The 16692-nt window shown below is 64.8% G+C and overlaps 1 protein-coding gene across 1 annotated transcript in view; it reads right to left on the minus strand.

Annotated features, from left to right (window-relative positions):
* Zfpm1 (zinc finger protein, FOG family member 1) overlaps positions 1–16692 on the minus strand; it is a 54526-nt gene that overhangs the window by 29422 nt on the left and 8412 nt on the right. The window contains exon 2 of the mRNA XM_042702277.1: positions 1240–1368. Within this exon, the coding sequence (XP_042558211.1) occupies positions 1240–1368 (129 nt within the window). The remainder of the gene's footprint in view (positions 1–1239; positions 1369–16692) is intronic.

Here is a 16692-nt window from a genome sequence, read left to right on the forward strand (position 1 = left end):
TGCTGGGGCAGAGCCATGCTCCAGTTCAAGGCTGTCCACATTTGCTGGGCCCTCCATCCTCCTCCCTGCCCACCCTCAGTCCTCCCCACGGTCCCCGTCCTCCTCCCCCCCGCTGTCCCCTTCCATCCTCACCATCCTCCCCCCGTCCTCCCCCCTGCCCACCCTCAGTCCTCCCCACGGTCCCTGTCCTCCCCCTCCCCCCTGTCCCCTTCCATCCTCACCATCCTCCCCCCGTCCTCCCCCCATCCTCCTCCCTGCCCACCCTCAGTCCTCCCCACGGTCCCCGTCCTCCCCCTCCCCCCATCCCCTTCTGTCCTCCTCACTGTCCTCCCCCCGCCCACCCTCAGTCCCCCCCGGGGTCCATCTCCCCCCCCCCCCCCGTCCCCCTCTGCTCACCCTCAGTCTCCATCCTCCTCTGTCCCCCTCCCGTTGTCCATTCTGTGGCCCTGCAGGGTCTCTGTGCTCACTGTGTCAGGGCAGAACTGCCCCTCAATGCCTTTGGGGCTTCTGCGCGAGGCCTCTGCCCACCTCCCCCGCTCGGGGTCATGCCCCGCTTGCCGCCCCCACGGTGGACGGTGCAGCCGTGTGGCCTGTGAGATGCTGCTGAGGGTCCTTCAGGCAGGCAGCCCATGGCCACCTGGGACTGCAGGTGGAGGTGAGCGCAGGCCACTGAGGACCACCACCGTCCCTCTGGGACTTTGGCCTCGTCTGGAGCCCGGTGAGATGCTGGCCCCCACCCCGTCGCCTCTGGAGAACTCTGGGGTCTCTGAGGCCTTAAGGCCCCCCCAGGGCTGGTGCTCGGCAGGGCCCCCACATGAGGTGAGGACCGGGTTTAAGAGTAAAGCTGAATCAGACCCGAGTCAGACTCCTGCTCAGGTGTGCAGGGGCTGTGTGACCCTGAGGAGACGCCTCACCTCTCTGGGCCCCGTCCGCCTGCAGTGTGGCGGGAGCACGGTGGCTCAGTGAGCCGTGCTCAGCAACCCCATCTCACGACGGTGAACTCAGTGCCCACAGGTTCCCCAGTCTCCATGTGGAGCAGCGATCGCCCGTCAGGGCCTGTCTCCCCCTCAGCGCAGGGCCGGGCACTGAGACCACCGGCTGTCGGCACCTTCCAGGTCCTCAGAGGGTGAGACCCAACTGTGGGCCTGGACGCCCTGGGCTGACCAGGCGTGCCACGGCACAGACACCCCCGAGCCACTGAGGCCCTGGGGGCCCGGGGAGGACACGCGGTGCACTCACCGGCTCGGCAGGGGCTTGGGGGCTCGGCCTCCTTGGCGGTCTTGGGCTCTGGTGCCGTGGCCTCCGGCTCTGTGGGACCGCTGCCGGCAGCCTGGGCCTCCTCTGCAAGCTCCATGTCTCCAAGGGAACCTGTGGAGAGGAGCCAGGAGCCATGAGGAGCGCCAGGGATCAGCAGGGCCCTCCTGGACCCCTGCCCCACGCCCACACACCCTGGTGCCCGGGGAGGTGGCAGCCAGACAGGGGCAGGGCCAGCCACCCACTGGGGCTGGTGGCCAGGCTCCCTCTAAGCCCACCGGGTGGATGGGGGTCCTTCCCCAGGCCTTGGTCCTCAGCCTTGGTCCCGCCCTCCTCTCTCCCTGCTGGCCTGAGGTCATGGGCCCCCATCCCCGGGGTCTCGCCCACCAGCTGAAGATGTGGGGCAACCTGGGACCCTTCTGGGGCAGGGCCTTCTGGGGTGGGTGCTGTAGGCCTCCTTGACCTGTGAACCCCACACTACATGTCTGCCTGGCCCCTACACGGGATCCCCCAGTTCCCAGGATCCCGACACTTGGTCCACGGCCCAGAGTCGAGTGCCGTGACCACATACTGGTGTGTAAACATGGGCTGGGTGATGAGGAGACAGTGGACAGAGACAAGTCCACGCAGCCCCACGGTGATCCGCCAGGTATCCCCAACACCAGGGCAAGGCATCCAGGAGCAGAGAGCCGAGGCTCAGCCGGGGCCTACACCTCCGGTCATCCTCTGCTCCTGCCTGGCTAGCTGCAGCGGCTCAGGGGGCAGCACCCTGCACGCACGGGGCAGGGCCGGCGCTTCCAGGCCACACCTCGCACACTGGCTGTTGAGGATGGGGGCTCTGACGGGTGGGATGTGGCCTTTGCAGACCGGTGCTGGGTGGAGCTGATTGCTGGGCGTGGCCAGACACCCCTCCCAGCTCTACCACAGCCCCCAGCAGCCCCGGGGCAGTGCCACCCAGCTGGGCCGCAGATGCCCAGATAGCCCAGGGTGAGTGAGGGTCCTCCACTTACTGGAGAACAAAGGCGTGCACAGCACAAAGCCTCGCTGACGAGCGTGGAGAAAGAGGCTGCCAGGCTGAGTGTCGATTTATTCTAATGCTGCTAATTCAGTTCCAGCACAATTAAAACAGCGGTGATGATAATGCGGGAGACAACAGCCAGCCACGGCGAAGCCTGCCCCAGGCACCCTGGCTTCCTGGGTAAACGCGCCCATGCTGCTGGAGGCTGCCGGGTGGATGCCAGAGCCCCAGACCCCACAGGTTGGGGGCATCTGAGAACTGCTGCTCCTCAGCTGTCCCTTTAGGGACCCCAGCGGCTGGGCAGGTGGTAGACAGCACGTATGTGTCCTTGCTCTGCAGCCTGGGCCAGTGGTGCTGCCTCCCCGCTTACAAATGGGAAGTACCTGCTTTCCAGATCATGGCCCAAGTAGACCCGTGGTGAGTGCCCTGCAGACGCTGGCCAGCACTGCCACCAGGCGCTGCCAGCAGCCTGAGAGGTGGAGGGACACCACTGCCGACTGAGCACCACCAGATACGGGTCCACCTGCACTCTTCACGAATTTCTCCCTAAATTCCCTAACCCACACAGCCCAGCAAGGTCATCTGCCACTTTCCATCTCAGATGGGGAAACTGAGGCACCGTCCAAGCGGGATCAGCTCTCAGTGTGCAGTGGGGAGCTGACAGGATGCCGGAGGAGGCGAGAGTGTGGCCAGGGGTGGAGGACGGGCAGGCCCCTGGGGCACAGCCCTGCACCTCACAAAGAGGCCTGGGTCATAGCAGCTTGATGGCCAAGTAAACGGAGGCCCAGGAAGGCCGACTCTCTGGCCCTGTCCTTACAGAAGGAGCAGAGGCTGGGCTGAACAGAGACGCACTTCAGGCCTGTCTGGACCCAAGCTGCTCAGAGCCTTGGCCGCGGACCCCCTGGCCGCCCCAGGGCTTCCACTCGGCTGGCATCAGGTCAGAGGTTGGTGTCCAGGGCTGTGCACCTGCCTAGGGACAGTCAAGGGCCATCAGGGCAGTCCCCAGCGGCCAGGGCAGTGCTGGGCGCAGCCCCTCGGTTATCGCAAGGAGCAGGTGCCCAAGCGCCCATCCGTCTCCCGCTCATTAAGCCGGACGCAGGGATGGAAATGGAAACATAATAGCTATTTGATTGGGGGTGAGATATTTTGCATATTGGCTCAGCACTGATAGTGGAATTTCATCAACTCCCTTTTTCATGCTTTAAACTGAATTACGGAGACAGACCGCACGGCGGGCGATCCCTCTCCCTTCTGTCCCTCCCGGGTCCCCAGCTGCTGGGGCTTCTTCCCGGAGCTCCTGCTGCTGGGGCAGGACCGGGGCCCCGCACCGCAGCTCCCGGGGTCGGGTCAGGAGAGTGCTTCAGCGCTCCTGCTGCTGCCCCCCGGGGGCGTCACTGTGGGAACAAGGGTGCGGGCGGATCTCTGCCAGCCCTACCTCACCCACACCTTCCTGGCACACCTGGCTCCTCTTCCGGACCCCTCCAGGAACGGGGCAGAGGACGCAGGGAGGCCCCAGGGCCCCCGCTTGGCCTCACTGTCCCCACGGCTGTCTCAGCCCACCATCGGCTCACCCCTCCTCGGCCGTGCCCCCAGGCATGGCCCTGCAGGAGAGGAAGGCCACTGGCCAGCGAGGCTGGGAACGGCATACGCCAAGGCCCAGAGGCAGCGCCTCCTAAACTTGGTCTTGTGGTGGAGAGTGGGGCAGCCTCTCAGCAGCCAGCTGGGCCGGGAAAGGACAGTAGAGGTTGAAGAATAAGACCCCCCACCGTATCTGGTAGAGGGCTTGGCCTCCCCCCCCCTGCTGGGCAGCAGGTGGGCGGCCAGCACATGGCATTGCCAGCAGGGGGACCCTGGCCTCCAGGAGGCACAGAGCGATCAGATAAGGCCCTGATAGCAGGGAGAAAATAGCAACAGGTTCAGGCTTTCTCACCGCGGGGTGGCAGGCAGCTTGGGCCCGGGGGCGGGGGATGGGATGTCCCTGCTCCCCCTCCCTGAGGTGCGTGCAGTGAGGGCACAGGTCACCAGGGGCCATGAACCGGGTCTAAAGCCTGGCCTCCTGGCTGGTGGACACCACGAGGGTGGCCCTGGAGCAGCAGGCCTAGGTGTGCGTCAAGGCCTTGACCAGCCAGTACCAACAGATGGGAAAGAAACTGAGGCAGGGGCGTCCCCCACGCCCCTCCGTGACTCACACTGAGGGTTCTGAACGCCACGTCTGGGAAGGCAGGGCGACCAGATCCCAGGGGCCCTGCAGAGGCCAGGCGCATCGTGCCCCCCCCCAGCAGCCCGCAGCGCCAGCCTCCCTTCTCCTGGCCAACACTTCCCATTTGGTTTTTTTTTGTTTTTTTTTTTTGGGGGGGGGGGGGTCCGGTCGTGGGGCCTGAACTCTGGGCCTGGGCGCTGTCCCTCAGCTCTTCAGCTCAAGGCAAGCACTCTACCACTTGAGCCACAGCGCTACTTCCTGTTTTTTCTGCTTATGTGGTGCTGAGGAGTTGAACCCAGGGCCTGATGCATGCGAGGCCAGCGCTCTACCACTGAGCCACCTTCCACTTCTTTTGCTGGTTATTTTAGAGGTTGGGTCATGCTCTATGCTCCGTCTGATCCGATCTTCCCACTTGTGCCTCCGTGTCACTAAAGGCAAGAGGCACATGACACCTTGCAGTCACTGGGCCCAGCCAGGCTCACGGGTGCTCCCTTGGTTGAGATGGGGTCTCAAGAATGTTTTCTCCAATCTGGCTTCAAACCATGATCCTCCAATATCTACCTCCCAAACAGCTAGGATTACAGGCTTTAGTCACCGTTCCTAACAGTGTGTGTGTGTGTGCGCGCGTGTGCACGCGCGCGTGTGTGTGTATGTGTGTGTGCGCGTGTGCACGCGCGTGTGTGTATGTGTGTGTGCGCGTGTGCACGCGCGCGCGTGTGTGTATGTGTGTGTGCGCGTGTGCACGCACGTGTGTGTATGTGTGTGTGCGCGTGTGCACGTGTGTGTGTGTGCGCGCGTGTGCACACGCGTGTGTGTATGTGTGTGTGTGTGTGTGTGTGCGCACACACGCAGGCACGCCAGTCCCAAGACTGAACAGGCCTCAGGATATGACCTGGCTCTCACTCCAGGCTGGCACTCTACCACCTGAGCCACACCTCTACGTCCAGCTTTTTGCTGGTTAACCAGTGCTAGGAGTCACACAGATTGTTGTCCTCAGACTGGCTTCAAATTGTGATCCTCAGCTCTTAGCCTGCTGAGTAGCTGGGATTATAGGCATGAGCCACTGTGCTCAGCTAGTCTAGCCTCTTAGAAGGGTTCCTGACTTGGTGCCCGTTTTGCAGGCAGGGACAGTGAGGCATGTGTGTGCAGACCTGTTCAAGGCCTCTGCTCTGCAGAGCAGCAGCCTGCCCTGCTCTTCCCTGTCCGGGTCCTCAGACACCTTGTCCACACCCAGTCCTGGCTCATAGCAGAACAGGACTATGGATGGGGCCCTCAGGGCTAAGGCCTTGCCCCCCTCTTCTGGGCCTCAAGACCCACCCCCCCCCCCCCCGCCTCATCTCCATTCACATCTTGTCTGGTGTGCACTCCCATGTGATCTCTGTTCATCTTCCCGCGTCTGTTCCTGGGACCGGGGTGTCGCTCTGTCATGGGTGTTATGGACTACGAGGAGAGAGGGGGTCCCTCCAGAGGCAGCGGCTCTCTGCGGTCCAGAATCAGCACACAGGCCTGCTGAATCCCGCATCAGCACAATCCCACAGGGGTGACTTGCTATGACGGAAGGGAAACTGAGGCAGATGGTGGTCATACCAGCCTGCGTCTGACCCTGAGCTGGCCTCGGCCAGCTGCTCACACAGCTTCTCAGAGCAGTCCACACTGAGGCCCGGCAGCTCCCGGACCTCTGTTATGTACCGGGTAACGGGCGTCAGAGGTGAGCAGCTGGGAACAGGGCACGGGAGGCTCTGGGGCGGAGCCCCCTCCCCCCAGCAGCACAGCTCTCCCCCAGGGTGCCGGGAGGACACAGAACTCAGGATGGGGGAGGTGGGAGGGGGCCAGGCTGCAGGGGATGGCGTCTGCGGGGAGATGGCATTTTGGCAGTGGCCAACTGGAGTCCAGAGCGGGTGAGCCGGAGGCCGGGACAGAGCTGTGTGGGCTGTGAGGAGGGTTTGGTGCCCAGGTGGGGGGAGCTGGGATCACACTGTGCGTTAAGAACAGGTCTGCTGGATACCACAGGAAAGCCAGCAGGCTGACGGGCACTGGGCTGCCTCCAGACAACACCTAGCTCTGGGCCACTGCCTTGGACTCCCCAGGGACCCTCCTCCTGCCCTGAGGCTGCCCTGGCTCAGGCTAGAGCCAGCGGGCTGGTCCCCCACCCGGCCTGTCCCCAGGGGCAGGGGCCCAGGTGGGGCAAGGCTGAGAAAAGGGAGGTGGAGGAGGAGGAGGAGGAGGAGGAAGAGGAGGAGGAGGAGGAGGAGGATGAGGAGGAGGAGGAGGAGGAGGAGGAGAAGGAGGAGGAGGAGGAGGAGGAGGGAGGAGGGCCGGCCTGGCTGATAGGGAGAGATTGGTTTCAGCGGCAGAGGGCCTGCCAAGTCCACATCCTATCTGCGGCCTGCACTTACTCAACATTCATCACTGTTGAACTCGGAAACTTTATCAACGCTAAAGGTTGGCGCCATCTCTGGGCCCGGCCACTCCCGGCCTCTGATGGGCCTGATAGATTACGGGAGATTGTTTCACTCTGGAGAAGCCATTCCAACGCAGCCAGGCCCCCTGTGGTCAGTGGTGGCCAGCTGTTGGACCTGGGGTCGGTGGGGCCCAGACCAGGCGTGGCTGGTGAGACCACGCGGCAGGCAGAGACGGCGGAGGCAGGGAGCAGGTCAGGAGCCCCCGGAGCCAGAGAGGACGGCAGAGGCGAGTGACCTCTCTCCAGACGGTGATTCAGGGTGCGGGAGCAACGATCGGGGCCGGCGGCGCAGCTGCTCACCACAGCTGGTGGCAGATGGCCGCTGGGGAGAGCTGGGTTCCAGTATGGCAGGCGGGCAGCACAGAGCCATCTTCAAAGCACACCCCGGCACACACAGGGCAAACTCCAGGCCCCCCCAGCCCCCGTCCCACGGGTCTATGCCTCCTATCACCCCACTGTGCAGGAGCCCACAGGACAGTCACGTCCCCTTTGGTCCCCACGGACAGGACTGTCCCGCATCAGCACGCCACACCTCCAGGGCCCATCACACTCCTCAGAGAACCAGGGCTACAGCCCTTCCTCTGGGCATTCGCTTTCCACCGGGCTGTCCAGGTGGTCCCGGGTCCTGGCCTGGGCTGCACACAGTGGTGTCCAGTGTGAGTTTGGAGAATGGTGCTTCTGTGTGGAGGCACCCAGAGTGCAGCCTGCGGTGGCAGGCGAGGCCACGGGCCCCAACGCTGCTCCCATCCACCCTGCTCCCGTCCACCCTGTTCCCGTCCACTCCGCTCCCGTCCACTCCCGTCCACCCTGCTCCTGTCCACTCCCGTCCACCCTGCTCCCGTCCACCTTGCTCCCGTCCACTCCGCTCCCTTCCACCCTGCTCCCATCCACCCTGCTCCCGTCCACTCCTGTCCACTCTGCTCCCGTCCACTCCACTCCCGTCCACTCTGCTCCGTCCACTCTCGTCCACTCTGCTCCCGTCCACCCTGATCCCGTCCACTCCCGTCCACTCCCGTCCACTCCGCTCCTGTCCACTCCCGTCCACTCTGCTCCCACCCACTCTGCTCCTGTCCACTCTCGTCCACTCCGCTCCTGTCCACTCCCATCCACTCTGCTCCCACCCACTCTGCTCCTGTCCACTCCCGTCCACTCCCGTCCACTCCGCTCCTGTCCACTCCCATCCACTCTGCTCCCATCCACTCCTGTCCACTCCCGTCCACCCTGCTCCCATCCACTCCGCTCCCGTCCACTCCTGTCCACTCCCATCCACCCCGCTCCCGTCCACCCCGCTCCCGTCCGCTCCTGTCCACTCCCGTCCACCCTGCTCCCGTCCACCCCGCTCCCGTCCACCCCGCTCCCGTCCGCTCCTGTCCACTCCCGTCCACCCTGCTCCCGTCCACCCCGCTCCCGTCCACCCCGCTCCCGTCCGCTCCTGTCCACTCCCGTCCACCCTGCTCCCATCCACTCCGCTCCCGTCCGCTCCTGTCCACTCCCGTCCACCCTGCTCCCGTCCACTCTGCTCCCACCCACTCTGCTCCTGCTCCTGTCCACTCTGCTCCCGTCCACTCCCTTCCGCTCCTGTCCACTCCGCTCCTGTCCACTCCCGTCCACTCTGCTCCCGTCCACTCCTGTCCACTCCGCTCCTGTCCACTCCCATCCACTCTGCTCCCACCCACTCTGCTCCTGTCCACTCCCGTCCACTCCCGTCCACTCTGCTCCTGTCCACTCCCATCCACTCTGCTCCCATCCACTCCCGTCCACTCCCGTCCACCCTGCTCCCGTCCACTCCGCTCCCGTCCACTCCTGTCCACTCCCATCCACCCCGCTCCCGTCCACCCCGCTCCCGTCCGCTCCTGTCCACTCCCGTCCACCCTGCTCCTGTCCACCCCGCTCCCGTCCACCCCGCTCCTGTCCGCTCCTGTCCACTCCCGTCCACCCTGCTCCTGTCCACTCTGCTCCCGTCCACTCCTGCCCACTCCCGTCCACCCTGCTCCCATCCACTCCGCTCCCGTCCGCTCCTGTCCACTCCCGTCCACTCCCGTCCACCCTGCTCCCGTCCACTCTGCTCCCACCCACTCTGCTCCTGCTCCTGTCCACTCTGCTCCCGTCCACTCCCGTCCGCTCCTGTCCACTCCCGTCCACTCTGCTCCCGTCCACTCCTGTCCACTCCGCTCCTGTCCACTCCCGTCCACTCTGCTCCCGTCCACTCTGCTCCTGTCCACTCTGCTCCCTTCCACTCCACTCCCGTCCACCCTGCTCCCGTCCACTCCCGTCCCCTCTGCTCCCATCCACTCACTGCCTGGCGCTCCTCTGAGGCAGTGCCTGTTCTACAGGCTGGCTTTTTCTTCCCGTTCCTTTTCCCTTTTACTTCCTTTGTCTCCTGGATGATCTAGAATCCAGTGGGGAGTAGTTATACACCCCCACGCTGTCCTGGGGGGTCAGCGAGGAGACCGGGCCCCGGAGGCCTCGGAGGAGGCACAGGCACAGCCCTCCAGCCCTCACACCACGGTAAGAGGGTTGGGAACAGAGGCCCAGAGGTGAGGGCCAAGCGCGACCCTGCTTCTGGTCTGATACCCTTCCCATTTCTCTCCTTAGACCTCAGCCCACCTCAGCTCTCCGCTCTTCCACTTAAGCATTTCTACAAAAACATCCATGTCTGTGGCTGATTTTCCGTTCATGAGGCTTGTGGGTGCTGTGGGAGCCGACAGCCAGGACTCTGGGCTGGAGTCTGCCAATAAGATGCACGGAGGAACTGGGACGTGGAGGACGACAGAGGGCTTGTGGCCTTTTTCCTGGACAGGCGGGGTAACCGGAGACATAGGTCTCCAGAGGACCCAGAGGAGACCTGGCCACCTCAGCCCTCAGGGAAGGGGCTGGGAAACCACCTGGAGTTGTCAGCCTATGCGGTGCCCTGCTGTTCCCCAGACTCTCCAGCCTCCTTGCGGGGGCCTGACCAAGCATGACTGGATGCAAGTCACCAGAAGGAGCAGAGCTTGGAGGGAGCCTAGACTCAGGGAGGACCAGGGGAGCTGGCAGGCCTCAGCTGTGCCCGGAGCTGGCAGTCAAGCCGGCTGCACTGACCCCATAACACACCCACATCCGGGCCCCCAGTTCAGTGTGGGAGGAGTCTGAACTCCTTGAGGGTCAGCAGAGGCCATCCAAAGGCCAGCCTGTCCATCCTGTGCAAGGTGAGTTGGTGGTCCTGATAGTGAGGCAGGAAAGACCAACCCTTCAAGAGCTTGAGTAAGTGGGTCTCCCCCTCCTCCTAAAGGGAAGGGGAGGGGAGGCCCCACCCACAGCTGCTCAGCCTCCTCAGAACTCACGCCCACTCATTTACATGTCCTATTCCTATTGGCTGATTGCAGGTAGACCTGTGGTACCCACCCAGGGGTGGGGCTGGCTCTAGGGGAGGGGCTGTGACCCTGGCACTTGATCTGGACAGAAGCAGGTGACTGTTGACTGGCTGTTAGTTGTGGGGGATCTGCAATGTTCCCAAAAGAGAAGAGCCGGGGGCTGGGAAGGTGGCTCTTGCTTTGCATGCATGAGGCCCTGGGTTCGATTCCTCAGCACCACATAAGCAAAAAGAAAAAAGCCGGAAGTGGCGCTGTGGCTCAAGTGGTAGAGTGCTAGCCTTGAGCTGGAGAGCTGAGGGACAGCGCCCAGGCCCAGAGTTCAAGCCCCATGACTGGACCCAAAAAGAAAAGAAAACAAAACAAAACGAGAGAATAGCCGTCTGGAGAGAGCTGGTGTCCACTAGGGCTGACTCAGAAAACAGGACCTTACCCAAGTCAGATGACCAAGATATAGGGGTCTTCTCCCAAGTCCTGAATCCTGTCCTCATCCACCCCAGCTGTCCCTCAGGGGGTCTGTGACAGGTCCTGAGTCCCATCCACCCCAGCTGTCCCTCAGGGGGTCTGTGACAGGTCCTGAGTCCCATCCACCCCAGCTGTCCCTCAGGGGGTCTGTGACAGGTCCTGAGTCCCATCCACCCCAGCTGTCCCTCAGGGGGTCTGTGACAGGTCCTGAGTCCCATCCACCCCAGCTGTCCCTCAGGGGGTCTGTGACAGGTCCTGAGTCCCATCCACCCCAGCTGTCCCTCAGGGGGTCTGTGACAGGTTCTGAGTCCCATCCACCCCAGCTGTCCCTCAGGGGGTCTGTGACAGGTCCTGAGTCCCATACCCCAGCTGTCCCTCAGGGGGTCTGTGACAGGTTCTGAGTCCCATCCACCCCAGCTGTCCCTCAGGGGGTCTGTGACAGGTCCTGAGTCCCATACCCCAGCTGTCCCTCAGGGGGTCTGTGACAGGTCCTGAGTCCCATCCACCCCAACTGTCCCTCAGGAGATCTGTGACAGGTCCTGAGTCCCATCCACCCCAGGCTCTCCCTTCAGTGGGGGCCTACTCTGGGGGCTCCCTTTTCAAAGCCATGGTGATGGTGGTGGCGATCGCTCGCTTTCCCTCTAGATCTGGTGGCTGCGCAAGTCGTGGGCAGTGGGCTTGTGGGGGGTGAGTGTGTGTGTGCACGGCTTTTGTTCCTGGCATTTTGGTGGGGTGAGATAAGGGGAAGCGGAACGCAGAGCGAGCAGGCAGATAGATGTGGCGATAGCGGCTCCTCACCGCACAGTGCATATCACCCTCTTTATCGCAGTTCCCTTTTCTTTCTGTCTTTGTGTCGGGGGCTGGGAGGGTGGAACACACCATCCTACCTCCCACAGCCGGGAGCTCGAGGTGGGGGCCTCCAGCTTAGCTCCTTCCCACTGGGCCCTACACACCCAGGGCCGCCCAGGGCTCCAGCAGGAAAACACAGGGACAGGGACATCCTCAGGGACAGGCACAGCAGCCCCAAGACACCTGCCTGGTGGGCAACACTCTGGTGGGGACGCCGTCTGGTGGGGACGCCGTCTGGTGGGGATGCTGTCTGGTGGGGATGCTGTCTGGTGGGGACGCCGTCTGGTGGGGACGCCGTCTGGTGGGGACGCCGTCTGGTGGGGATGCCGTCTGGTGGGGATGCTGTCTGGTGGGTTTTGCTGTCTGGTGGGGATGCTGTCTGGTGGGTTTTGCTGTCTGGTGGGGATGCCGTCTGGTGGGGACGCCGTCTGGTGGGGACGCCGTCTGGTGGGGATGCTGTCTGGTAGGGATGCTGTCTGGTGGGGATGCTGTCTGGTGGGTTTTGCTGTCTGGTGGGGATGCTGTCTGGTGGGTTTTGCTGTCTGGTGGGTTTTGCTGTCTGGTGGGGATGCCGTCTGGTGGGGACGTCGTCTGGTGGGGACGCCGTCTGGTGGGGATGCCGTCTGGTGGGTTTTGCTGTCTGGTGGGGATGCCGTCTGGTGGGTTTTGCTGTCTGGTGGGGATGCTGTCTGGTGGGGATGCTGTCTGGTGGGTTTTGCTGTCTGGTGGGGATGCTGTCTGGTGGGGATGCTGTCTGGTGGGGACGCTGTCTGGTGGGGATGCTGTCTGGTGGGTTTTGCTGTCTGGTGGGGACGCCGTCTGGTGGGTTTTGCTGTCTGGTGGGGATGCTGTCTGGTGGGTTTTGCTGTCTGGTGGGGATGCCGTCTGGTGGGGACGCCGTCTGGTGGGGATGCCGTCTGGTGGGGATGCCGTCTGGTGGGGATGCTGTCTGGTGGGTTTTGCTGTCTGGTGGGGATGCTGTCTGGTGGGTTTTGCTGTCTGGTGGGTTTTGCTGTCTGGTGGGGATGCCGTCTGGTGGGGACGTCGTCTGGTGGGGACGCCGTCTGGTGGGGATGCTGTCTGGTGGGTTTTGCTGTCTGGTGGGGATGCCGTCTGGTGGGTTTTGCTGTCTGGTGGGGATGCTGTCTGGTGGGGATGCTGTCTGGTGGGTTTTGCTGTCTGGTGGGGATGCTGTCTGGTGGGGACGCTGTCTGGTGGGGACACTGTCTGGTGGGTTTTGCTGTCTGGTGGGGATGCCGTCTGGTGGGGATGCCGTCTGGTGGGGATGCTGTCTGGTGGGTTTTGCTGTCTGGTGGGGATGCCGTCTGGTGGGTTTTGCTGTCTGGTGGGGATGCTGTCTGGTGGGTTTTGCTGTCTGGTGGGGATGCCGTCTGGTGGGGATGCCGTCTGGTGGGGATGCCGTCTGGTGGGGATGCCGTCTGGTGGGGATGCTGTCTGGTGGGGATGCCGTCTGGTGGGGATGCTGTCTGGTGGGGACGCTGTCTGGTTGGGTTCCAGCACTCCATCCCAGCATCTCCTCACAAGGACCCATGGGGACAGTCACCCCAGCGAGAGGCCCAGAGACTCAAAGCTGCTTAGCCAAGGTCACACAGCCAGTGGTGGTGTGGGGACCTGCACCCGGGCCTCTCTGGCCTCAAGGCTAGCTGCCTGGAGAGGAGGTGCTTGCTCCTCCTGGGAGCCCTTGGTGGGGAGGGGACTTGACGGGGTCGGGGCTCAGGAGATGTGGCCGGAGCCCACCAGGGAGTCAGCCCTGGACCTGCAGGTCCTCACCCATTCTAGAAGCCGGAACCTCAAGGGGGCCTGCTCACAGCATGGGTGGCTGTGCCCCGCACCCTGCAGCCACCCAGGGCCATTCTAGAGAGGGTTCCAGGACTGCAAGGACAGGTGCTCCAGGGCCCAGGTCACTGTGGGACAGCAGAGAGGTGGGAGAGGCCCCAAGGCCTCTGGGACTTAGAGGCAGCCTGCCAAGGGAACCCCATACCTAGGACTTAGGAAGAACACAAACAGGATTCCTGTGGGGTATGTGGCAGACACCTGGGACCCCCACCCCACCGTGCACACAGGACCCCCACCCTGCCACGTGCCCGGGACCCTCACCCCACCAAGTGCCCGGGACCCTTACCCCGCCACGTGCCTGTGACCCCCACCCCGCCACGTGCCCGGGACCCTCATACCACCAAGTGCCCGGGACCCTTACCCTGCCACGTGCCTGTGACCCCCACCCCGCCACGTGCCCGGGACCCCCACCCCGCCACGTGCCTGGGACCCCCACCCCACCAAGTGCCCGGGACCCTTACCCTGCCACGTGCCCGGGACCCCCACCCCGCCACGTGCCCGGGACCCCCACCCCGCCACGTGCCCGGGACCCCCACCCCGTCACGTGCCCGGGACCCCCACCCCGCCACGTGCCCGGGACCCTCACCCCGTCACGTGCCCGGGACCCTCACCCCGCCACGTGCCCGGGACCCTCACCCCGCCATGTGCCCGGGAGACGCTCAGACGTCCACCCCTGGGACCCTCACCCCGCCACGTGCCCGGGAGACGCTCAGACGTCCACCCCTGGGACCCTCACCCCGCCACGTGCCCGGGAGGCGCTCAGACGTCCACCCCTGGGACCCCCACCCCGCCACGTGCCCGGGACCCCCACCCCGCCACGTGCCCGGGACCCTCACCCCGCCACGTGCCCGGGACCCCCACCCCGCCACATGCCCGGGACCCCCACCCCGCCACGTGCCCGGGACCCCCACCCCGCCACATGCCCGGGACCCCCACCCCGCCACGTACCCAGGACCCTCACCCCGTCACGTGCCCGGGAGACGCTCAGACGTCCACCCCTGGGACCCCCACCCCGCCACGTGCCCGGGACCCCCACCCCGCCACGTGCCCAGGACCCTCACCCCGCCACGTGCCCGGGAGACGCTCAGACGTCCACCCCTGGGACCCCCACCCCGCCACGTGCCCGGGACCCTCACCCCGCCACGTGCCCGGGAGGCGCTCAGACGTCCACCCCTAGGACCCTCACCCTGCCACGTGCCCGGGCGGTGCTCAGACGTCCACCCCTGGGACCCCCACCCCGTCACGTGCTCGGGAGGCACTCAGACGTCCACCCCTGGGACCCCCACCCCGTCACGTGCCCAGGACCCCCACCCTGCCACGTGCCCAGGACCCTCACCCCGCCACATGCCCAGGACCCCCACCCTGCCACATGCCCAGGACCCTCACCCTGCCACGTGCCCAGGACCCCCACCCCGCCACGTGCCCGGGAGACGCTCAGACGTCCACCCCTGGGACCCCCACCCTGCCACGTGCCCGGGCGGCGCTCAGACGTCCACCCCTGGGACCCCCACCCCGCCACGTGCCCGGGAGGCGCTCAGACGTCCACCCCTGGGACCCCCACCCTGCCACGTGCCCGGGAGGCGCTCAGACGTCCACCCCTGGGACCCTCACCCTGCCACGTGCCCGGGACCCCCACCCCGCCACGTGCCCAGGACCCTCACCCCGCCACGTGCCCAGGACCCCCACCCCGCCACATGCCCGGGAGACGCTCAGACGTCCACCCCTGGGACCCCCACCCTGCCACGTGCCCGGGCGGCGCTCAGACGTCCACCCCTGGGACCCTCACCCTGCCACGTGCCCGGGAGGCGCTCAGACGTCCACCCCTGGGACCCCCACCCTGCCATGTGCCCGGGCGGCGCTCAGACGTCCACCCCTGGGACCCTCACCCCGCCACATGCCCGGGCGGTGCTCAGACGTCCACCCCGCCATGTGCCTGGGCGGCGGCCAGCTGTCCCACCCCACCACGCACCCCGCCACACACTCACGCCTGCTGCAGGGCCCTGCTCTCCAGCTTCACCCTCAGGGACCAAGGAGCCTGGAACGGGGCAGGGGGAAGGAGGGGGCGCGGCAACGCAGGCAAACCCACCGAGGAGCTGAGGTTGCCTGCCCAGCTGCCAGCTAGCACAGGAGCCGACTGAACTCTGACCACCCTGCCCCACGCTGGACCCCGCTCCAACTGCACCGGCAGCACCTCACTTCCCTTAGACTTCTGATACAAACCAAAGGAGAAGACAGAAGCCAAGTCCCTCACTGAAGGAACCTATCTCGTGGGGCAGATGAAAGGACTCCAAGAAAGGAGCAGAGGCTGACAGACTAGCCTGGCCCTGTCCAGGACAGGCCGTGTGGCTCTGAGCCTGCACCAGCGCCTTCTCCTTGCAATGAGGGTGCAGTGGGGTGGGGACAGGGGGGCAGAGCTGCAGACACCCCAGATGTCCAGACAGACGCAGACGCGGATCCAGAACGAGTCTCTGGGTTCGAGTCCCTCCTCTTCCCTCTTGTGTGACCTGGGTGATCTACTCAACCTCTCTGAACTTGGGAGTTTCCAGAAGAGAAAGAAGTCATGGATGTTCCTCCAGGGTGAGGAGCAATGGCTGCGGGCGGGTGACGCGCAGGCCCCGCAGGAAGGACTCAGTACGAACGCCTGGCCCAACAATGGCCACGAAGGAGGTTTTCCGTGGGGAGCCCTGGAGCCACCCAGGAGAGCCGGCGGCCCCATCCAGACCTGGGGGCCAATTCTGATTAAAAAAAAACAAACCCAGAGCAGGGGCCTGACCACGGCCCCGGCAGGAAGGCCGCCCAGCCTCGGTTTCTCCTCCCAGGCTCCTGAGGCTGCCTCACCTGTCCCTCAGCAGAGGGATTAGCCGCACGCAGCCTTAATCGCTGCTAATCACACCATCGCGCAGATCGCGCATCAGCTGAAGGATGCGGCTTTATCCAGACAGCCGCACAGTGGCACCTGAGTCCCATCCGGCGCAGACAGTGATGTGTGGCAGCCGGCTGACGGGGCAGGGGGAGGCAAAGTGGCCGGGACAAGCCCCTCCCAGCCCAGTGCCTGCTGGGGCTCTTCCCGGTATCCTGACACACGGAGCACCTACTGTACAGCAGGCAAAACTCCTGCCCCAACGCACCACGCCCTCCCAAGGAGGCTGGGTCTACACCGGACAGAGGAGGAAACTGAGGCACAGAGGTCCCCACAGGGCCAGAGTCCAGGTAGCTGGCTCTTGATCTCCCTGTAGTC

The sequence above is a fragment of the Dipodomys spectabilis genome, unplaced genomic scaffold (genome assembly GCF_019054845.1).
Source record: "Dipodomys spectabilis isolate Male_0828 unplaced genomic scaffold, ASM1905484v1 ptg000318l, whole genome shotgun sequence".
In the NCBI taxonomy this organism is placed as follows: Eukaryota; Metazoa; Chordata; class Mammalia; order Rodentia; family Heteromyidae; genus Dipodomys; species Dipodomys spectabilis.